The sequence below is a fragment of the Drosophila arizonae genome, chromosome 4 (assembly GCF_054131065.1).
Source record: "Drosophila arizonae isolate 15081-1271.41 chromosome 4, UAZ_ARI_1.0, whole genome shotgun sequence".
NCBI classification, from domain to species: domain Eukaryota; kingdom Metazoa; phylum Arthropoda; class Insecta; order Diptera; family Drosophilidae; genus Drosophila; species Drosophila arizonae.
Window position 1 is genome coordinate 4716103 of NC_142924.1, and position 20069 is coordinate 4736171.

Genomic DNA, 20069 nt, shown 5'->3' on the forward strand with positions numbered 1-20069 from the left:
AAAATAAAAAAATTTTCTGGAAAGAATATATATTGTTGGATGTCTAAAAATATAAATACTGTTTTATTGCAAGCATTTTATTGAAATAAAAGAGAAAATTAAAATAAAATTGGAGTTTCGAATATTCAAAATAATCAAAAATGTGAAAAAATTTTTTAATTTGTAAAAGACATTTTTATTTGGAAAAGGAAGTGAACAAATGTATAGGATGGTCTGAAGAGTTTGATTACAGTTTTTTGCAGAAAAGTTTATACAATTAAATAACACTTTTATTTTGTCTATCATTATAGTTTATTTTTCAGACCACCTTCGTTCATACATGTATTAATATAAATTATATCAAGAATTTGTTTATGCTTTCAGCATATTTAGCATTATTTATTTTGTTGTTTAGCGTCTCCTTGGGCAGCCATTCGTATGGGACCGCTTGCTGCTCCACATTTACATTGCCGGCACGGAGCGATGCGCGATAGAAGAATATTTTGGCTCCAACGCTTTCCGATCTCTGCTTGCTGGGATATTTATATTTGTGGAAACCAACCGGCGCATTGCCATAGAAGAGTACTTGCAGATCTTTGCCACAGCGTTCGATCAGCACGCGTTCCGCCGTCTGTCGCATGGATTCACCATCCTTGTGCAGTCCCTGCGGTAGCACGAAATGCTCCTGCTCCCCAAGCTTTTGCTTGACAACCAAATAGAGCGTGTCCTCTAGGCAACGATCTGTGGAAGTAAGCTTATTGTCAGCATCATCGGGTGTAGTACGCGGGGCGACTTGAAACTTCTTCAGCTCCTCCTTGTACGCATCTTTCAGATCTTGGGCTGTTTGCTTGGCCACCGAGTCGTCAAGATCCACTTGCACTTTACCCTGCTTAATTAGCTCCTTCTGCAGCAAATCACGCTCATGCTTTAGCTCAAAATCAGATTTAAGACTGTTCTCGTACTCCACTTGAGACAGAAGATCTTGAAATTGACGCTCCAAAGGATTTAATGTCTTGGATATCACGGGTAACCTTTCGACTAGAATACCAGCATAAAGATCCCATTTTTCCTTGGCGCCTTGTGTCGACGTCGACTGTGAGCGGGTCAGTTGTTTAGCACTGATTAGCGTGAGGCGGCGTAGCATTTTTAAGTCTTAATTTTAACTTTTTAATAAGCAAAATAATGTGCCTCTTCGATTACATGAGCATAAGGCGAATACCGAACAGCTGATCGGCTTGCGATAGTAATTGCGATAGCAATATTTACCAGTTGGTCAAAACATCGCTTGCAGTTGTAGGAAAACAGCTGCTTCGATAGAGTCGATAAATTAATTGAATTCTTTCTGTACCCCGATAACAATTCCAAACGTTTTGCGAGGACGAACATTCGCGTTGCTTTTATTTAAACAATTTGAGAAGTTCGATTTAAGAGCTGACAAAATGTCTGGCTTGGAGTCCTACATCAACCACACGGTCTCCATTATTACGGCAGATGGACGCAACTTCATAGGGACCCTGAAAGGCTTTGACCAGACCATAAATATCATCATCGACGAATGCCATGAGCGCGTTTTCTCAACAACGTCAGGCATTGAGCAAATTGTGCTGGGTCTTCACATAATTCGTGGCGACAACATCGCTGTTATTGGACTGATAGATGACACCATCGATTCCCGGCTGGATTTGGCAAACATCAAAGGCGAGCCACTGGGACCAGTTGTGCATTAATTGTAAACGTAGTTATAGTTCGAATAAATTGATGAAATTTTGATATTTATTGATATAGCTATTCTGTTTCTACACTAAATTTAATTTGGCGGCAATCGAGAGTCGCCAAATCTATGACGGCAACGCTCTGCGTTTTCGAGAAGCTTGGCAAGCAGACAAGCCGCGTTCGCTTTCCCCCGGAGCCGACATGCAAATCCGTTTCAAACTTTTCACAGTTACCCGCAAAGTAAACGTGTGGACATTCCTTCATTATGAACGGATCGCTGCTTATGTACGGGTAGCAGGCCAAGGTGTCCGGCGCAGTGGGAGCTACGTGACCCCATTTAAGCGTGCAGCGAAGAGCTTCGAGTGAGGAGTCCAGGGCAGTACTCCTTAGTAAATCGGCGATGTTCTGACCAGCAGTTCCCACTACAAGAGCGCTATCCAGTCGACAGATATAAGGATTGGTCACAGATTGAAACGATGACAACTGGGCGGCCAGTGGAAACATGCACTTGTGAAAGGGCTGCTGCGGCAGCATAAAATTTGCTGGATCGTAAGCTCCAGGCATCACGTCCACGTGAATAGCCTTCGCCCACGATGCAAACCAGCTGTCCAGTTGGCTAATTGCTTGGACAGTATCATTTGCATTCGCTTGATGCCGCGCCACTTGAAGGGTCGGAACATGGGCCATAGCCGAGCTTCGCACCGAGTTGCCCGCCACAATGAGTCGCACTTGGGACTGGGCTTCAGACTTATTGTCAAAGCATCCGCTCAGCCAGTATTGAAACATATTCAAGGCGTCTACAAAGTTATGGGACTGCAATTGATCCAAGCCAGAGATTAGAATCAATTTGCTGTTACGTTTTACAGTCAGCGGCTTCTGTGGTCCACTTTCCAGGAAGAGTATCTTCTCCACATTAAAGAATCCCTCACTGTCTGTGTCACCCTTAACAGCACAAACAATGCCTGTGGCCAACTTGTGGGATTCTAAAAATTCGCCGCCCTGCAGCCGCACTCGCTGGAGCTCATCCTCTAGAATAAGCTTGTCCTCCGGTTCAGAGTAATTTTGTCTTTGCGGCTGTGGAGCCAGCTGATTCTCCTCGGAGATGTCTCGCAATATGCTTGGCTTGTGCGCTTGATGCTTGTATATGGTTCCAATGATAATGCACTGCACGTTCTGTTCGCCTCGCAGCTCGCACAACTTCATTATGGGCACCTGTGTGCCCCATTCCTTTAGAGCAAGCGGCGTCAATAGCCGCGTCATTTCTGCCAAGCGGTGAGTGTACAAATGACAGAACTGCTTCTGATAATCAGTGGTTGTGAGCAGGTATGAGCTGCTCAAGTTCTCGTAGGCACAGCTTAAACGATTGGCCATATTGAATTGTTTATTTATTTAATAACTATTGTAACACATTCAGCATTTACGCGCCAACAAAACACAATACAATTAGAGATGGTCAATTGTAAGCAATGAACGCTGGTATCGATGGTATCTCTTCGATGTGCCTGCAATGTAGCCCTGGTACATGGGTAGACGAATCGATGGCAATCGACGACCAGCTGATAATCAGATCAACTCGTTTACAATTTGCAGCGTAGAAAAAGTTTTGGGTGTTTGCAATAAAACGCTTATTAAATGCATTTAAACAATGTTTTCGATCAATAAGAACGCAGGCAACATGTTCAACTATGAATGGCAAAGTCTAATGCTGCGCGTGTGTAGTGCCAAGTGTTGATTAGAGTGAATGCATGCACGCTCTTTCTCTGTATTGATTTTTTACACATAGCTCCAATTCCGAATCTCAATTTGTGAGACTCCCGTCTGGCTAGCTGGCTGGCTGGACAGAGGCGACTGAGAGATATGGGCGGCTCGGTGAGCCAAGTGTTTCGTTCGGGCTCGGCATTGCTCTCACATCGTGATGGCCATAAGGTCTCCAAAGCGACAGAGGAGAAAATTCAAACGCTTTTCGAAATACTGCGTGCCAACCCAAAAATCTCACTGCAAACTCTAGAGAGCCTGCTAATACAGATACCCAAAAATGAGAATATCCTGGTCATACATGACGACTGCGGCTACAATATACTGCAGCGCAGCGTTGGACTCAATCACATCGATCTCACCAAATGGCTGCTCCATCGCCATCGACCGGACGTTAATCGAGCACCCTGCTCCCTGCCATTGCACATTGCCACGCTCCGTGGCTACGAAGAATGTGTGGAGTTGTTGTTGAGGCATGGAGCTCGCATTGATGCCGATACACGAATGTGTTTTCCCGGCGCACATTCGCACAACTGCGAGGAGAGCGGAAAGTGGCATAGCAATGTGGATGATGTGAGCGAAAGGCTAAATACGAAGTTACAGAATGCTCTCTGCTATGCTATCGACGGTAGATACGCAAATGAATAATGTCAGTAGTTAATCTCTAAACGGTTAATTTTTCTGTTATTAGGCGATCAGTATAATGTGCTAAGCATGATGACGCAAAAGATGGAGGAACCTTGGATACCATTTAGAGCTAAGAAACCCTTGCTTCACTTGGCCTGTGAGCGTGGCGCTTGGAATTGTGTGCAACAACTTGTGGTGACACGCTCCGAGGAGATAAACCTGATCATGGATGAGTATTACCCCATACACCATGCTGTGCTCCATGATGGACGCTTTCTCGAGCTGCTTATACAACACGGTGCAATAACCACAGTGCGAACCTGCACACAGCAAATGACCCTACTGCATGTTGGTGCGTCTTAAGATCAACTCATTAAATGTTTATCAAAGCATTATATAATAATGACTTCTGTATTGCAGTCATATTTGCCGCTCGCAAATCTGCTGAGGATACGCAGGCCACATTGCGTATATTGCTTGATCGGGGATGCAAGGAGTTGATAAATGCACCCGACTCGTTGGGCAACACGCCTCTGCACGCATTGATTGTGCGTTATGCTTTAGAGGAGGCACGTTATGGCTATGATAAATGGAGCAAATGGGATGTATTGCATTTGGTAAGATTTTTGTTGCAGAGTGGCGCTAAGCCCTCAATCAATCAGGCAGGCAACAGTGCCATGGCATGTGTATTTCGTCATTTACGTGATTGGGAGGTTTGCTACGAGCTGCTCAATATGCTAATCAGAGAAGATGGTAAGTTGTGAGGCTACTAAGTCATCAACAATAATATAATTTTCAATATTCTCTCTGTAGGTGATCCAAACATTGTGGGCCGTGATGGTTCAGTGCCCATAATGGTGTTGTTGGTGCCTTTGATTAACAAAGATCACCTACATCACTTTACGCATTCAATGAAGGTAAGTTTTCTCCGCTTTTCGGCCCACACCGAGATATGATATAATAGTTTCACATACTTTTTAGGTCTGCTATTTGAATTGCATTCGCATCTTGTTACAACATGGCGCAAATCCCAATTGCTCGTATAGAGCCAATTTGAAGCCTTTGCACGTGCTGGTCTTTACGGTCAGTGAGAATTTTACGCTTAACTGTGATGCACAGAAACGCACAAACTTTGATTTTATCAAGAATATATTGCTGCTGCTGCTGCAGCACGGCTTGGACTGCAACAAAACATATCAGCACATTCTGCAGGCCGTTATGGATATGGTCCAGAACGTGCGCACTTGCCAGGATATGGAATGCATATATGAATTAACCCTAACGCTCATTCAATATGGAGCCGACCCAAATATTGTGCTGAGCAGCAAAACAACACCGGGCATTGCGATTTTCTCCAGCGAAATTGCCAGCTATGGTGAAGCACTTGGTGGCGCTGGAGCTGGTCCTGGTGCCGGTGCTGCTGGAGGTGGAGCAGCAGGTGGGGCGGGTGGTGGCGGCGGCGCCGGAGCTGCTGCACTGGGTGACAATACGTTTCGCAATTCGTTTCGCACAAATTCACGCTATCTGCTTTTCTACTATATTATACTGATAACGAAAAAAGAATTTATACTCAACGATCCGCAGCTGACATTCACGCGCATCATTCATCTCTTCTATCTAACCATGGAGCACGATCCGCTCTACAATTGCCTCAAGTCTTTGCACAATTTCTACGTTGCCCAAGTGCCCAACAAAAAGACCGAACAACTGATTGCCCTCATCTCCACGCTCTATCGAAGGCCTCGCAGTCTTAAGCAGCTGGCACGTATGGCCATTTACGAGGCGATGAACCGCAAGCTGGCGCAGAATATAAATCGTTTGAATTTGCCGGGTCCGCTAAAGGATTATGTGCTGCAATTTGAAAGATAACAAGTGCAAGCAATTGATATATTATCTACATAGAGCGTCGTCGAATGTTAACCCTTTAACGACCAATGACTAATTAGAATCAACTGCAACCAATTATTATTGCAATTGTTTTGTTTTGTTGCCCTTTAAGCTACATACATACATATATCACTAACCATACAACACTTAAATGGGACACACTGAATATCGTATTTGATTGGCTCCCTCAATTCGGAGAGCATATCTGCTGAGAGGCATAAGTCTAGTGAGTTTGAGCGGGATAGCCAATCTCTGCTTACTCTAGAGGCTCTAGAGGCACTCTTTCTCGTTGGAGTGTAAGATATTGCAAAATAGTTGAAGGCTTCGTTCGCTCGTAGGAACAAGTTAACCTTTGCATAATTTACGAGAATGACGAAATCAAGATTATTTCTGTTGATAAAATTTGTTGTAGATGTCCCATCTATCTGTTCAATGGGTTAGTAGCTTTATGTAATATGTTACATACTGTTATGATATACCTAAACATATACATGTATCCATGCATTATATAATTATTATGAAAGTAAGATATGAAAACGCTTAAATGTACCTACAAAAAAAAACTAAAAAATAACATTTAAATCAAACATGTGCAATTTCTTTTATATGAATCTATTGTTCAAAACGCTCATAACTAAAATATGTATTGTGAAATATTCAATTGTATAACTTTTACGGCCCACCCTCGCCCTTAAGCTATTTCTTATGCCTACAAAGAACCCAAATAACAGTAAAACACTAACTCTCTCTCTCTCAAACACACACACATTTACATCTATTGACATCTGCATAAAGTTAAGGCTGTTTTTTGATGAACAATTCGGGGTTCTCTTTTTAGAATATTGTATATTTGAAGGCAATTTAACAAGTGTTATACATACATAAATATATATATTTATGTATATATATATATTAATAATTATTATTGTAATTATTGTTGCTTAAAACAAACATTGTTAATCTGATCTGTAATGTCATTTGCAATCGAATTGGATCCGATAGCGATATCGGCAAATTAAATAAAAACAAAACACACACAAACATGCAAAACGGATCTTTCAAATAGCCAATCGAGCTGGAACCGATAAGAATATCAACATTGTTATCGGGAAATTTCAAAACGGCAATCTAATTGGAATGACTGGATGCATCCAGAATGGGAATATCAACATTCCGGCTAACGTCGTATTTTAGCACAGCAGGTGTTGACAATTTATAAAGAATGACAAAAAAAGGAATACACAGAATAAATATTTGTTAATATATACATGTGTGTATTCAAGTTGCCTTAGTAACGCTTAACAGGACGTTCGAATCAAGAGTTAAGTCGTTGCAGGTTTATTTGCAACGCTCAAACATATATTTTTCACATGAGCAGCAGCTGCAGCATAACGGGAATTTATAGATAGTCGGCCTGCATCATGTATAGCCGTAAGCTGGAGCACATGCATCGCCCGTCCTCGGACATCACGAAATACGATGATGAGCCATATATGAAGAATCCGCTGCTCACCTTTCGGCTCTCCGAGGTGCACGAGCGGCGTCACTATGTGTTCCTCAAGCAACGGGCAGCGGACATTAAAGTGAAGTTAGCGAAAAAACCGTGGAAACCGGAGCCCGAGATGCGACCGCTGCCACAGGCGCACTACGTTGACAATTTACGGCGCGAGGTGCGTAAAATTGTTGTGCCGCGCATGCTGCGTAAAACGGAGGCGAAGATCTTAAGCTTTGCACAGGAACGACTGAAAAACAAGTATCCCGAATTGGTTAAGTCGTACATGGCTGATGTGCATGGCGAATACGATCGGCTAATGAAAATCTATAGCATGAAGAACATATTGCAGCATCCCGAGTTTGCTGACGAAGATCCATCCAAGTTTGATTTACCTCATGCCGACTTCCTTTCCAATCTACCAGGGCGCTCAGCGAACTACAAAGTCTATCTGGAGAATCGTCGTAAGATCGCAGCGAAGTTGCTTATCCTGCAGCCGCCGATGCGCGTTATACTCAGCATTTCCGTAGCGGATCTACCCCGGTTCACGTGCAATTTTCAATATGTAAGCAGCATGGGCGCTCAGCAGCAGCAGGTGGGTCTCTGTGGTAAGGAGGCGCTGTCTGCCAAATTTTACCGGAAGTATATACAGAATCAGTTGGACAAGGTGAACACATTTCTACGCTGGAATTGGTATACCCGTTTGGTGGCTGTACTAAAGCGCATGCTGCGCAAACGTGTGATGCCTTTTAATATGTGGAAACGAGCTTGGGGCGGCCTGGAGGGTCTGATGAACCGCGAGGTAAACCAAATGAAGATGCGCACCTTTGAGGAACTCTATCGCATCTGCAGTAGTCCGCGTACTATGCCCGTCTTTCGTGTGTCCCTGGTATGGAACGATGTGAAGGATGGCCTGGACATAAAACCTAGTTTGGCCAATATTCAGTCCAATTTTGGTGAGATTATCACCGAAATCTCAATGGTGGGCTACCGTATGGAAGCCCTTCAGCCGCAAGTGGACACTTTGACAACCTATGCACAGGTTAATGACTACCTTAAGATTGAGATGAACGAGAACACCGTCAAGGATGTCATCAAGAAGGCGCAAAAGATCATCTGTTGCACTTACACGGAAATAACTGAGTATGTGAATGGCTACCGGGAGAAATATCGAGGTCTGTACTCTTCCGAGGTGCGCGACGAGCTTAACAAATTTTTGGAAGAGCCGCACGAGTTCGAAGAGTACTTTGCACGCATCGAAGGCTATTACGAATATATAAATATGCTACGTAGCGAACCAGCAACCGACTACTTCGAAGTTGCAGTCATTGACAACGAGCCCCTGATCCAATCATTGCGCGCTCTAGCCGAGAGTCTAATCTCAAATATCACCGCAATTATAATAAGCGAACATATTCGTGCAGAGGAGGAAATCTGTGTGGAGTTCGAGAAGATCAAGGAGAAGGCACTGTTGATACCCAAGTCCACAGAGGAGCTTCTCGAGAGTGCGGAATATATGATCTATGTGAAGATGCAGAAGCTGGCTGAGCTTACGGATCGTATTCAATATTGCCTACAAGTGGGTACAAACATCGTGGAGCTTACCCAGATGTCCAAGTATCACTTCGACTTGACCATCAGGACTATCAACTGGATCAAGGACATTAACGAGATTTGTGATTATAATGCCTCACAGCAGGAGCAATATAAGTTTATGTTTGAGGAGCATCTGCAGGAGGTGGTGAAGAAGCTAAACTCCGATATTTTGGAAATGGTGCCCAAGTTAGGCATAATCGATGATATGAGCAGACCGGACAAGTTTCGTGAGTCCTACATAATACTGCAGAACTTCATAGATCAGCTCAAGACCTTTGATGACTATGTGGCCTGGATCAACAAGGAGGAGAAACTGTTCAAAGTCAATCAAACGGAATATCCAACGCTGGAGATCATCAAAACCTTCGTCTATCCCTTTGCCGAGCTAATGAAGTAAGTCTAAAGCAACGTAAAAGAAATAAGTTTTGCTTAAATATGTTTGTTCTTTATAGACTCTGTATTGAATGGCAGCGTTATTTGAGCGTATGGACGGATGGACCTTTCGAATACCTGGAGCCAAAGTTTGTCGAGACCACAACGGAAGATTATCTAAAGGAATTTCAAAGGAATCAAAAGTATTATCGCGTCAAGATCAAACAGGATATGGTCGAAAATCCAGTTTGCAAATTTAAGGTAATTTTCGCACAAGTAGAGTAGCAGCATGAACTACATATATATACTTCTTTATTTAGGGTCAAACTGAGGATCCCGATCCGGAGAAACATCCAGTACCCATACGCCTGTGTGCTTCAATGATAAAGTCCATCAAGGACTTCAGCATTGGTGTTTTCATTGTGAATACTCTGTGTAATCCGGCGCTGCGTAAGCGTCATTGGAAGGAAATGTCGGACATCGCTGGCTTTGACATTACGCCAGATGCAGGAACAACGCTTCGTAAGATTCTTAACTCTGGCTTGGACCCCATACTCGACCAGTTTGAAATAATCAGCATTAGCGCCAATAAGGAATTGCAACTGTGGAACAATCTGCAGATCATGATTAAAGAGTGGGAAAACAAAGTGTTTCCCGTGGGGCCCTACAAAGAGACTGGCGTCACAATCCTCTCCAGCTTGGATGACATACAGGCTTTATTAGATGATCACATACTGAAAACTTTGACCATGCGAGGCTCAGCTTTTATGAAGCCATGCGAGGAAGAAGTCCGTGCGTGGTATGAGAAAATCATGCGAGTGAATGAAACGCTTGATCAGTGGGGCAAGGTGCAGGTGAACTTCCTTTATCTATTGCCCATATTCTCCTCCAAGGACATTGTTGCCCAGATGCCCGAGGAGGGTCGCCTCTTCGTCACAGTCGAACAGACCTATATGCGCAATATGGGCTTAGTGCTTAGGAATCCATTGGTTATGGAAACGGCGCCAGTTTCTGGCCTACTCGAATCGTTGCAGAAGGCCAACGAACTGTTGGAGGATATCTCAACAGGTGTTAGCAACTATTTGGAAAAGAAACGATTATATTTTCCGCGCTTCTTTTTCTTGGCCAACGATGAAATGCTCGAAATTTTGTCAGAGACAAAAGATCCTCTGCGAGTTCAGCCACATTTAAGCAAATGTTTCGAGGGCATTAATATACTGGAATTCGATTCGGCTAAAAATGTATTGGCTATGTTCAGCAGCGATAAGGAGCACATCGCCTTCATGGAACAGATCTCAACAGCTGCAGCTGGTGGAAGTGTGGAGAAATGGCTCGTCGGTGTCGAGGAGGAGATGCTGAAGGCCGTCCGCTACCAATCGGAACTCTCCTTCAATCACTATCCGACTGTGAAGCGTAATGAATGGGTGTGCGCGTGGCCCCAGATGGTGGTCTTGGCTGTCTCGCAGGTCTATTGGGCCTCCAAAATGCACAGCTGTCTGCGTCGCAGCTACGGCGGTAATCAGGCCGTAATGAATCAGTACTTCCAGGAATTAACTAAGGAGCTGAATGATATTGTCACGCTGGTGCGTTCGCCTGTCATAAGCAATCTGAATCGTATCACTATTAAATCTTTGATTGTCATCGATGTGCACGCCAAGGATGTCACCGAGGAGCTGATCCGACTCAAGATCAGCAGCGAGTACGACTTCCAGTGGTTGGCCCAGATGCGTTACTACTGGGAGGATGCAACGATGCTGGTGCGAATTATCAATGCAACGGTTCCCTTTGCCAATGAATATCTGGGCAATTCGGATCGTCTGGTCATCACGCCGCTCACCGATCGCTGTTACCGCACCCTGGTGGGCGCCTATCAGCTGCACTTGAATGGTGCACCCGAAGGACCCGCCGGTACCGGCAAAACAGAGACCACCAAAGATTTAGCTAAGGCACTCGCTGTGCAATGTAAAGTGTTTAACTGCTCCGACGGCCTGGATTACAAGGCCATGGGAAAGTTCTTTAAGGGCTTAGCCTCCTGCGGTGCCTGGGCTTGCTTTGACGAGTTCAATCGAATTGAACTGGAGGTGCTTTCCGTGGTTGCCCAGCAGATTCTGCTCATCATTCAGGCGGTGCGTCAGAATGCGATCAAGTTCATGTTCGAAGGAACAGAGTTGACCCTAAATCCCGCCTGCTACGTCTGCATAACCATGAATCCCGGTTACGCGGGTCGTTCCGAGCTGCCGGACAATTTGAAAGTACTCTTCCGTTCGGTTGCCATGATGGTGCCCGACTATGCTATGATTGGCGAGATCTCCTTGTACTCCTATGGCTTTGTGGATGCACGTAAGCTGGCTGTCAAAATCGTGACCACCTATCGCCTCTGCTCGGAGCAGCTGTCCAGTCAGAATCACTACGACTACGGCATGAGAGCTGTGAAAACGGTGCTGTCCGCCTGTGGTAATATAAAGAAACAATTCCCAGATGAGGTGGAGGATATTTTACTGCTACGCAGCTTGATGGATGTGAATTTACCCAAGTTTTTGTCCTTTGATGTGCCGCTGTTCGAGGGCATCATCTCAGACATCTTTCCCGGCATTAAGCTGCCTCACATCGATTACACCCTCATGGAGGAGGAGTTCAAGCGTGTCTGCAAGGAGGAGATCCTGGAGCCAGCGCCCAGCTTTCTGCTCAAGGTCATTCAAACCTATGAGATGATCATTGTGCGACACGGTTTCATGCTGGTCGGCGAGCCCCTCGCGGGCAAATCGAAGACTCTTCAGGTGCTGGCCAAAGTGCTCTCAGCGCTCAAGATAAAGGCGCCGTCCAAGAGCCCCTACTACCAGCACGTGCAGATGGGCATTATGAATCCAAAGTCAATAACCATGAATCAGCTATATGGCTCCTTTGATCCCATATCCTATGAATGGACCGATGGACTAGTGGCCAAAATCTTCCGAGATTTCGCAATGACACCCACGCCAGACAGAAAATGGGTAAGTAAAACAGAAAAGATGGAACAAGTAAAGAAAGGAGCTTAAATTTCTTCGTTCCATCTGTCTTTTATAGGTTGTCTTCGATGGTCCCGTGGATGCTGTTTGGATTGAGAACATGAACACCGTGCTGGACGACAACAAGAAATTGTGCCTGACCAGCGGTGAGGTGGTCACGATGTCCAATGAAATGTCCATGGTGTTTGAGGTCATGGATCTGGCCCAAGCCTCGCCAGCCACGGTCTCCCGTTGTGGAATGATCTATATGGAGGCATCGACCTTGGGCTGGCGCGCCTTTGCGAATACCTGGCTGAAGAAAGCCGATCCACGCTGGGCCGACAAGGAGAATACGAAGTACATGCTGGATATGCTGTCGTGGCTGTTGATGCCAGTAAGATTATATGCGAAATCATATCTGATCTTTCATATCTGATTCCTTTCATTCTCCATTGCAGTGCATGACCTTTGTGAGACGCTTCTGCAGTCAGTTCGTGAAGCCAGGCGAATTCAATTGCATGCTAACCACATTTGATCTGATAGATATGCTGCTCGACGAAGCCATCGAAGAGAATCCGGATGACTATGACAAATATATGGAGAGCTACATACAAGCAGCAATGCTTTACGGCTTGGTCTGGGGCGTTGGAGGTGTATTAGATATCAATTCACGCGAGAAATTCGATGTGTTTCTACGAAAAGTGAGTGACTGCAAGCTCTTACAGATTTCTCCAATAATAATTCCAACTTTGTTTCCTTCCCATCAGCTCTACGAGAACGAGCCGCCTGGAATGGGAAAAATGGAAATTACGCCTCCTATAGATGGCCTCATTGTGGACTATGTGTTTGTGTTCAAGCAGCGTGGCAATTGGCGCTATTTCCCCGAGATGGCCAAGCGCATGGACATTGAGGAGACGAAAATAGGCGTCATTGTGCCCACTGTGGACACAGCCCGCTATTTGCACCTGCTCAAGCTGCACGTGCAGCATAAGAAGCGGATGCTGCTCATCGGACCCACGGGCACGGGCAAAAGCGTCTATATACAAAACTATCTGATGAATAAGCTAAATCCCGAGCTTTACGAAACGGGCTTCATTACATTCACCGTCATGATTACGGCCAATCAGACCCAGGAACAGATCATAGCCAAGCTACAGAAGTGGAAACGTGGCATCTATGGCCCGCCCAAGGGCATGCAGAGCGTCCTCTTTGTGGACGACATGAATATGCCGGTGAAGGAGATATATGGTGCTCAGCCGCCATTGGAATTGCTGCGTCAGTTCTTTGACTATGGCCATGTCTACGATCTGAAAGATAGCTCCAAGATCTTCATCCATAATGTATTAATTATATCCGCCTGTGGCCTGCCTGGCGGCAGTCGCCAGGATGTCTACCCACGCTTCCTGAACCACTTCAATGTCTTTTCGATTAATACATTTAGCGACGATACCATGTTCCGCATCTTTCTCAATGTGGCTTTGTGTGGCTTTCGGCGCTCTGGCCATGGCCAGGATGTGTTCGTGCTCACCAATCAAATTATCAGCGCCACTCAGAGCATCTACAAGAGCGTGCAATCCGAGATACGCGCGACGCCCGCTAAATCCCATTACATATTCAATTTGCGTGATATCTCCCGAGTTGTCACCGGATGCACGCTGGTGCGCAAGGAGTCCGTGAATGATAAGAAGATGCTGGTGAGGGTCTGGTATCATGAGGCGATGCGCGTCTTCTACGATCGCCTAGTCGACGATACCGATCGCAAATGGATGTTCGACAAGCTCAACGAATGCCTCAAGGCCAACTTCAAGGACAAAGTGGAGACAGTCTTTGATAAGTATTGTACGGTGAGTGATATGATATGATAATATGATATCAGATGATATGATTAATTTAACATTTATCCACCCACACAGGAAGAGGAACCCGAGTTTACCATGGAGAGAGCGAATACGGTTTTGTTTGGCGTCTATTTTGACGAGGACAGTGAACCGGATGAAAGACGCTACGAGGAAGTGCCCAGCATGGAAGTCTTCTACAAGATAGCCGAGACGAGCCTCGAGGACTACAATTCGACGCGTCGCTCCAAGATGGACGTCACATTGTTCACCTTTGCTCTGCAGCATCTGAACCGCATCTGTCGCATCATCTCGATTCAGGGTGCGAGCGCCTTGCTGATTGGGCTGGGCGGCTCGGGCAGGCAGTCGCTCACCAAGCTGGCCACCAATATGGTGCAGACTTCGTTCTTCCAGCCGGAGATAACGAAGAACTATGGCGCCAACGAATGGCACGATGATATCAAGGCCATACTGAAGGAGGCGGGGGGCATGAACAAGCATACGACATTTCTCATCACAGAGAATCAAATTAAAATGGAGCTCTTCCTGCAGGACATTGACTGTCTGTTGAATCAGGGTGAGGTGCCCAACATTTTCCCCATCGACGAGAAGCAGGAGGTGATCGAGATGGCCCGCCTGGCCGCCCAAGGAGGCAATCGCAACATCGATGTCTCCGCCTTGCAAGTGTTCTCCTTCTTTGTGAACCGCTGCAAGCAGAAGCTGCACATCGTGCTCAGCTTCTCGCCCATTGGGGATGCTCTGCGGACGCGAGTCCGTTTGTATCCCTCGCTGGTGAATTGCTGCACCATCGATTGGTATGACAGCTGGCCCGAGGAAGCCCTGCAGATGATTGCCAAAATGTCGCTGGTGGATGTGAATGTGCCATCGGAGGAAATCAAGCTGGCCATCATGGATACGTGTCAATATTTCCATACGACAGCGGCGCGTGTCACGCGCGATTTCTGTCAGATGGCTGGCCGACATATCTATCAGACCAATGCGTCCTTCATTGAGCTCATCAGGTCGTTCCAGACCTTAATTGCTCGCAAGCAGGGCGAGACGATGCAGGCTAAGATGCGCTATATTGGTGGCCTGGACACCTTGGCTGCCGCTGCTGCTGCCATTTCCATTATGCAACGGGACTTGGGTGCACTGCAGCCCAAGCTGGTCGCGCTGGCGGAGGCTTCACGCAAAATGATGTTGGAAATCAACAAGGAGACGCTTGCTGCTAGCGCCGCCGCGGAGCAGGTGAAGCAGGACGAGGAGGTGGCCTCCGTGCAGGCAGCAGCGGCCCAGGTGCTCAAAGGTGAGTGCGAAAAGGATTTGGCCAAAGCTATACCTGTGCTGGAGGATGCCTTGGCCGCCTTGAATACCCTAAAGCCAGCTGATATAACATTGGTGAAGTCCATGAAGAATCCGCCGCCAGTCATTAAGCTCGTCATGGCAGCGGTTTGTGTGATGAAGGGTCTGCCGGCGGAGAGAATACCCGATCCGGCCACGGGCAAGATGGTCAACGATTTCTGGGGTCCCAGCAAGCGTATTCTAGGCGACATGAACTTTCTGCCTGCACTCAAGGAGTTCGACAAGGACAATATACCCGTTGAGGTAATGAAGCGCATACGCAAAGAGTTCATACCCCACAAGGACTTCCAGCCGCACATCGTGGCCAAGGCATCCAGCGCCGCCAAGGGCTTGTGCCAATGGGTCATAGCCATGGATCTGTACGATAATGTGGCTAAGGTGGTGGCACCCAAGAAAGCCAAGCTCGCCGCGGCTGAGAAGGAGTATGCCGATACGATGGACTTTCTGGCCGAGAAGCGCGCCATGGCCGCTGCCTTGGAGGAGAAGGTGGCGCAGCTGAACATCGAATTGGACAAGGCAAATGAGGAGATGCAAAACACAGAGCAGCACGCCGAGAATTGCCGGAATAAGCTGATCCGAGCTGAGGCATTAATTGGTGGCCTGGGCGGCGAAAAGTCACGTTGGAGCAGTGCCGCGGACGATCTTCAGGATCTCTATGATCATTTGCCAGGCGACGTGCTTATCTCCTGTGGCATCATTGCCTACCTATCGGCCGTCAATTTGCAATACCGCTCAAGCTGTGTGAGCGACTGGTTTAAGAAGTGCACCTCACTGAATATACCCTGTTCGAAGAAGTATTCCATCTCGGCCGTGCTGGGCCTGGAGGTCACCATACAGAACTGGCAACTAGACGGGCTGCCCAACGATGAGTTCTCCAGTGAGAATGCCATCATATCGGCCAATTCCAGCCGCTACAGCTTGTTCATTGATCCCCAAGGTCAGGCGAACAATTGGCTAAAGAATATGGAGAGGAAGAACCGCTTGAATTGTGTCAAGTTTAATCAGAGCAACTACATGAAGGTGATTGCCGAAGCCTTGGAATATGGTTCGCCGGTGATCATTGAGAATGTGCAAGAGGAGCTGGAGGTGCCGCTCGATCCGATCTTAATGAAGCAAACTTTCCTACAGGGCGGCGTCAAGCACATCAGCTTGGGTGAGAATGTGGTGCCGGTCTCTCCGAATTTCCGCCTCTATATGACCTGCAATTTGCGTAATCCCCACTTTCTGCCTGAGACATTCAATAAGGTGACTGTCATCAATTTCGCCTTGACACAAAATGCCTTAATGGATCAGCTGCTGAGCATTGTGGTGGCCAAGGAGCGACCCGATCTGCAGGAACTGCGCATCATGCTCACCACCGAGGCGGCCGCCAATAAGGGAGCGCTGCGTGATGCCGAGAATATGATCTTGAAGACCCTGACTAGCAGCGAGGGTGACATATTGGAGAACGAGGCGGCCATCGTAATCTTGGCCGATTCGAAAACTCTGTCAAAGGACATCACTGAGAAGCAGGAAGCCGCCAAGGAAACATCCGCTAAGATCGAGGCATTCCGTCTGAATTACAAGCCCGTTGCGGTCCACTCTTCCATATTGTACTACTCGATCACGGACTTGCCCAACATCGATCCGATGTATCAGTTTTCACTCAACTGGTATATCAATCTCTACATGTACTCCATTGAGACGGCAAACAAGTCGAAGGAGCTGCCGCGTCGCATTAAGTTCCTGGTCGATGGCTTCACCAAAAACTTGTACAACAACGTCTGTCGCTCCATCTTCGAAAAGGACAAGTTGCTCTTCTCGTTTATACTCACAGCGCGAATTCTATTGGGCACAGGGCAGGTGGAGATGCGACACTTGGCACATCTGCTAACCAATGCCAAGGAGTCGACCAATATACCACCGAATCCGGATCCCGAGTGGATAACTGATATAGTTTGGTTAAATGTGCTGCGATTGGAGGAGCTGAAAGAGTTGAATGGCATTGTCGCGTCGTTCCGTAAAAATCTGCCAGCCTGGCAAGCGATCTATGATCATGTTTCGCCCGAGCTGCAGCCGCTGCCCCAACCCTGGCAGGATAAGACCACTGCCTTCGAGAAGATCATTATACTCAAGGCACTGCGGCCGGATTCTGTATTCCTAGCTGTTCGACTTTTCATAGCGAATACAATTGGGGATCAATATGTCACGCCGCCTGAATTTGACATTTCCAAGTCGTATGCGGACTCAACGGCCCTAACTCCGTTGCTCTTCATCTTGTCCCCAGGCGCCGATCCCCTGGGCTCTCTGCTGGCTTTCGCTGAGAAAATGGGCCAGGAGGAGACATTCCAAAGCATTTCGCTGGGCCAGGGTCAGGGACCCATTGCCACGGCCCTGATTAAGAATGCCCAGGATATGGGCTACTGGGTGTGCCTGCAGAACTGTCACTTGGCTGCGTCATGGATGCCCACACTTGAGTTCCTATGGGAGAACATGGATACGTTCAATACGCAAGGTAAGCTGCCCTTAAAAGTTCATGAATATTGGAGTTGATATAAATCTTTCCGCTTTCAGCAAACTTTCGCATTTGGTTGACTGCCTATCCGACGCCACAGTTTCCCGTGACGATTCTCCAGAATGGCGTTAAGATGACTAATGAACCGCCAACGGGCCTGAAAGAGAATCTCACCCGCTCGTATAACTCGGAGCCCATTAACGATCCGGAGTTCTATACGGGCTGTGCTAAACAGGATCGGGCTTTCACGCGTCTGCTATTTGGAATTTGCTTCTTCCATGCGGTCGTGCAGGAGCGACGTAAATATGGTCCCTTAGGCTGGAATATACCCTACGGATTCAATGAGTCCGATTTGCAAATCTCTGTGCTGCAGCTGAGTGTAAATAGTTTATCAACATCTATATCAATTCACATATATTCATGTATATTCCTTCGATCCCTTTCAGATGCTGCTTAACCAGTACGAGCACGTCCCCTACGATGCCATCTCCTATCTGACCAGCGAGTGCAACTATGGCGGACGCGTGACAGATAATTGGGACAGACGTTGTATTGTTACAATACTCGCTGACTTCTGTAATGCCAATGTGGTCAATGATAATAAGTTCCGCTTTGCTGCGGATGATCGGTATATATTGCCACGGAAAACGGAGCATCGAGAGATATTGCGTTACCTAGATGAGACTGTGCCTTCGTTGGCGCCACCGGAAGTATACGGCTTGCACGCGAACTCGGGCATTACGCGGGATTTGCAAACAACCAAAACTCTCTTGGATTCAATGATCCTGCTGCTGGGCAGCGAGGCGGCGGGCAGCGCTGGCGGTGGCGTTAGTGCCGAGCAAATGATTCTCGATACGATTAAGCAGATTGAGACTGAAATGCCTCCAGATATGGATATCGAGGCAGCAGCAGAGAAATACCCTGTGGATTACAATGAGTCAATGAATACGGTTGTCGTTCAAGAAATGGAACGTTTCCTAAAGCTGCAGAAGGAGATTCGCGCTTCCTGCCGCGATTTGGCCATGGCCATCAAAGGTATCATTGTGATGACGCCCGATTTGGAAAACGTTATGATTGCCATGAAATACAATCGCATACCCACCAAGTGGATGGGTAAATCCTATCCATGCCTGAAGCCGCTCGGCTCCTATGTGCAGGATCTGTACAAGCGTCTCAATTGGTTGCATCAGTGGCATCGTGTGGGCAAACCGCCGACCTTCTGGCTATCCGGATTCTTCTTCACCCAGGCCTTCCTAACGGGCGCAATGCAGAACTTTGCACGAAAATATAAAATACCCATTGATACGCTGACCTTTGACTATGATGTGCTTAAAGTAGAATCGAAAAGCACGCCACCAGAAGATGGTATCTATTGCAATGGATTGTTCTTGGAGGGCGCTCGTTGGCACTGGGAGCAGAATACGTTGGCCGAACAGCTGCCGAAGATTTTGATGTATGTGATGCCGGCGATATATTTCCGACCTCTAACCCTCTCGGAAGTTACCGAGGGCTCGCGGTATCGCTGTCCGCTATACAAAACCGCCGAGCGCAGGGGCACGCTCTCCACCACTGGACATTCCACAAACTATGTGGTTCCTCTGCTGCTGAATACTCAAGTTAAAGCCTCCCACTGGGTGAAGCGGAGCGTCGCTTTGATTTGCCAAACCAACGACTGAAAATGCGAAAGGACATCAAATACCATTGCAGTTGTACGCAGTTTAAAGAGAGAAACCAGAAGACTTGAACTACAGTTAAACAGGACATCAATGAAAATGTTTTTAAGGGATTTCAATCAGATGCCCTTATATGTATTGGGTATTTTAACGACATTCGTTCAAAATTAGAATATCGGCACTCTTATTTGCATATAATATATATACAATATATATATATATTCCACTTCCCAGATAAGACACAAGATATTAAATAAAATTATGAAATGAATGTCAATTGCTTAAGTAGGAAAACTATGA

The 20069-nt window shown here is 46.6% G+C and overlaps 5 protein-coding genes across 5 annotated transcripts; 3 read left to right on the forward strand and 2 right to left on the reverse strand.

The window, feature by feature from the left end:
* Positions 1–151: 151 nt before the first annotated feature.
* On the reverse strand, positions 152–1123 carry mRpL46 (mitochondrial ribosomal protein L46). Its single transcript, XM_018006222.2, has one exon. The coding sequence runs from the start codon at positions 1121–1123 to the stop codon at positions 335–337; it is 789 nt and encodes a 262-aa protein (XP_017861711.1). The 3' UTR covers positions 152–334.
* A 216-nt stretch (positions 1124–1339) lies between these two features.
* Positions 1340–1755, forward strand: LOC108613048 (U6 snRNA-associated Sm-like protein LSm8). The gene has a single exon (XM_018006233.2). It carries the CDS (start codon positions 1419–1421, stop codon positions 1704–1706), a length of 288 nt encoding a protein of 95 aa, XP_017861722.1. The 5' UTR covers positions 1340–1418; the 3' UTR covers positions 1707–1755.
* PolD2 (DNA polymerase delta subunit 2) lies at positions 1735–3165 on the reverse strand. The gene has a single exon (XM_018006218.2). It carries the CDS (start codon positions 3061–3063, stop codon positions 1765–1767), a length of 1299 nt encoding a protein of 432 aa, XP_017861707.1. The 5' UTR covers positions 3064–3165; the 3' UTR covers positions 1735–1764.
* A 59-nt stretch (positions 3166–3224) lies between these two features.
* LOC108613037 (uncharacterized) lies at positions 3225–6723 on the forward strand. The gene is made up of 5 exons (XM_018006216.2): positions 3225–4075; positions 4139–4426; positions 4495–4827; positions 4888–4991; positions 5056–6723. The coding sequence occupies exons 1-5, from the start codon at positions 3550–3552 to the stop codon at positions 5941–5943; spliced, it is 2139 nt and encodes a 712-aa protein (XP_017861705.1). The 5' UTR covers positions 3225–3549; the 3' UTR covers positions 5944–6723.
* A 513-nt stretch (positions 6724–7236) lies between these two features.
* Dhc62B (Dynein heavy chain at 62B) lies at positions 7237–20066 on the forward strand. Its single transcript, XM_018006203.2, has 9 exons — positions 7237–9442; positions 9502–9682; positions 9742–12411; positions 12485–12799; positions 12864–13106; positions 13173–14249; positions 14319–18096; positions 18156–18475; positions 18543–20066. Exons 1-9 carry the CDS (start codon positions 7383–7385, stop codon positions 19770–19772), a joined length of 11874 nt encoding a protein of 3957 aa, XP_017861692.1. The 5' UTR covers positions 7237–7382; the 3' UTR covers positions 19773–20066.
* The last annotated feature ends 3 nt before the right edge of the window (positions 20067–20069 follow it).

Excerpts from the sequence above, each read along its gene's own strand:
- mRpL46 (XM_018006222.2), bottom strand. The coding sequence starts at position 1,123 with ATGCTACGCCGCCTCACGCTAATCAGTGCTAAACAACTGACCCGCTCA.
- LOC108613048 (XM_018006233.2), top strand. The coding sequence starts at position 1,419 with ATGTCTGGCTTGGAGTCCTACATCAACCACACGGTCTCCATTATTACG.
- PolD2 (XM_018006218.2), bottom strand. The coding sequence starts at position 3,063 with ATGGCCAATCGTTTAAGCTGTGCCTACGAGAACTTGAGCAGCTCATAC.
- LOC108613037 (XM_018006216.2), top strand. The coding sequence starts at position 3,550 with ATGGGCGGCTCGGTGAGCCAAGTGTTTCGTTCGGGCTCGGCATTGCTC. Across the intron at positions 4,828-4,887 it reads TATGCTAATCAGAGAAGATG|GTGATCCAAACATTGTGGGC; the intron begins GTAAGTTGTGAG and ends TTCTCTCTGTAG. Across the intron at positions 4,992-5,055 it reads ACTTTACGCATTCAATGAAG|GTCTGCTATTTGAATTGCAT; the intron begins GTAAGTTTTCTC and ends CATACTTTTTAG.
- Dhc62B (XM_018006203.2), top strand. The coding sequence starts at position 7,383 with ATGTATAGCCGTAAGCTGGAGCACATGCATCGCCCGTCCTCGGACATC. Across the intron at positions 12,412-12,484 it reads CCACGCCAGACAGAAAATGG|GTTGTCTTCGATGGTCCCGT; the intron begins GTAAGTAAAACA and ends TGTCTTTTATAG. Across the intron at positions 14,250-14,318 it reads TCTTTGATAAGTATTGTACG|GAAGAGGAACCCGAGTTTAC; the intron begins GTGAGTGATATG and ends CCACCCACACAG.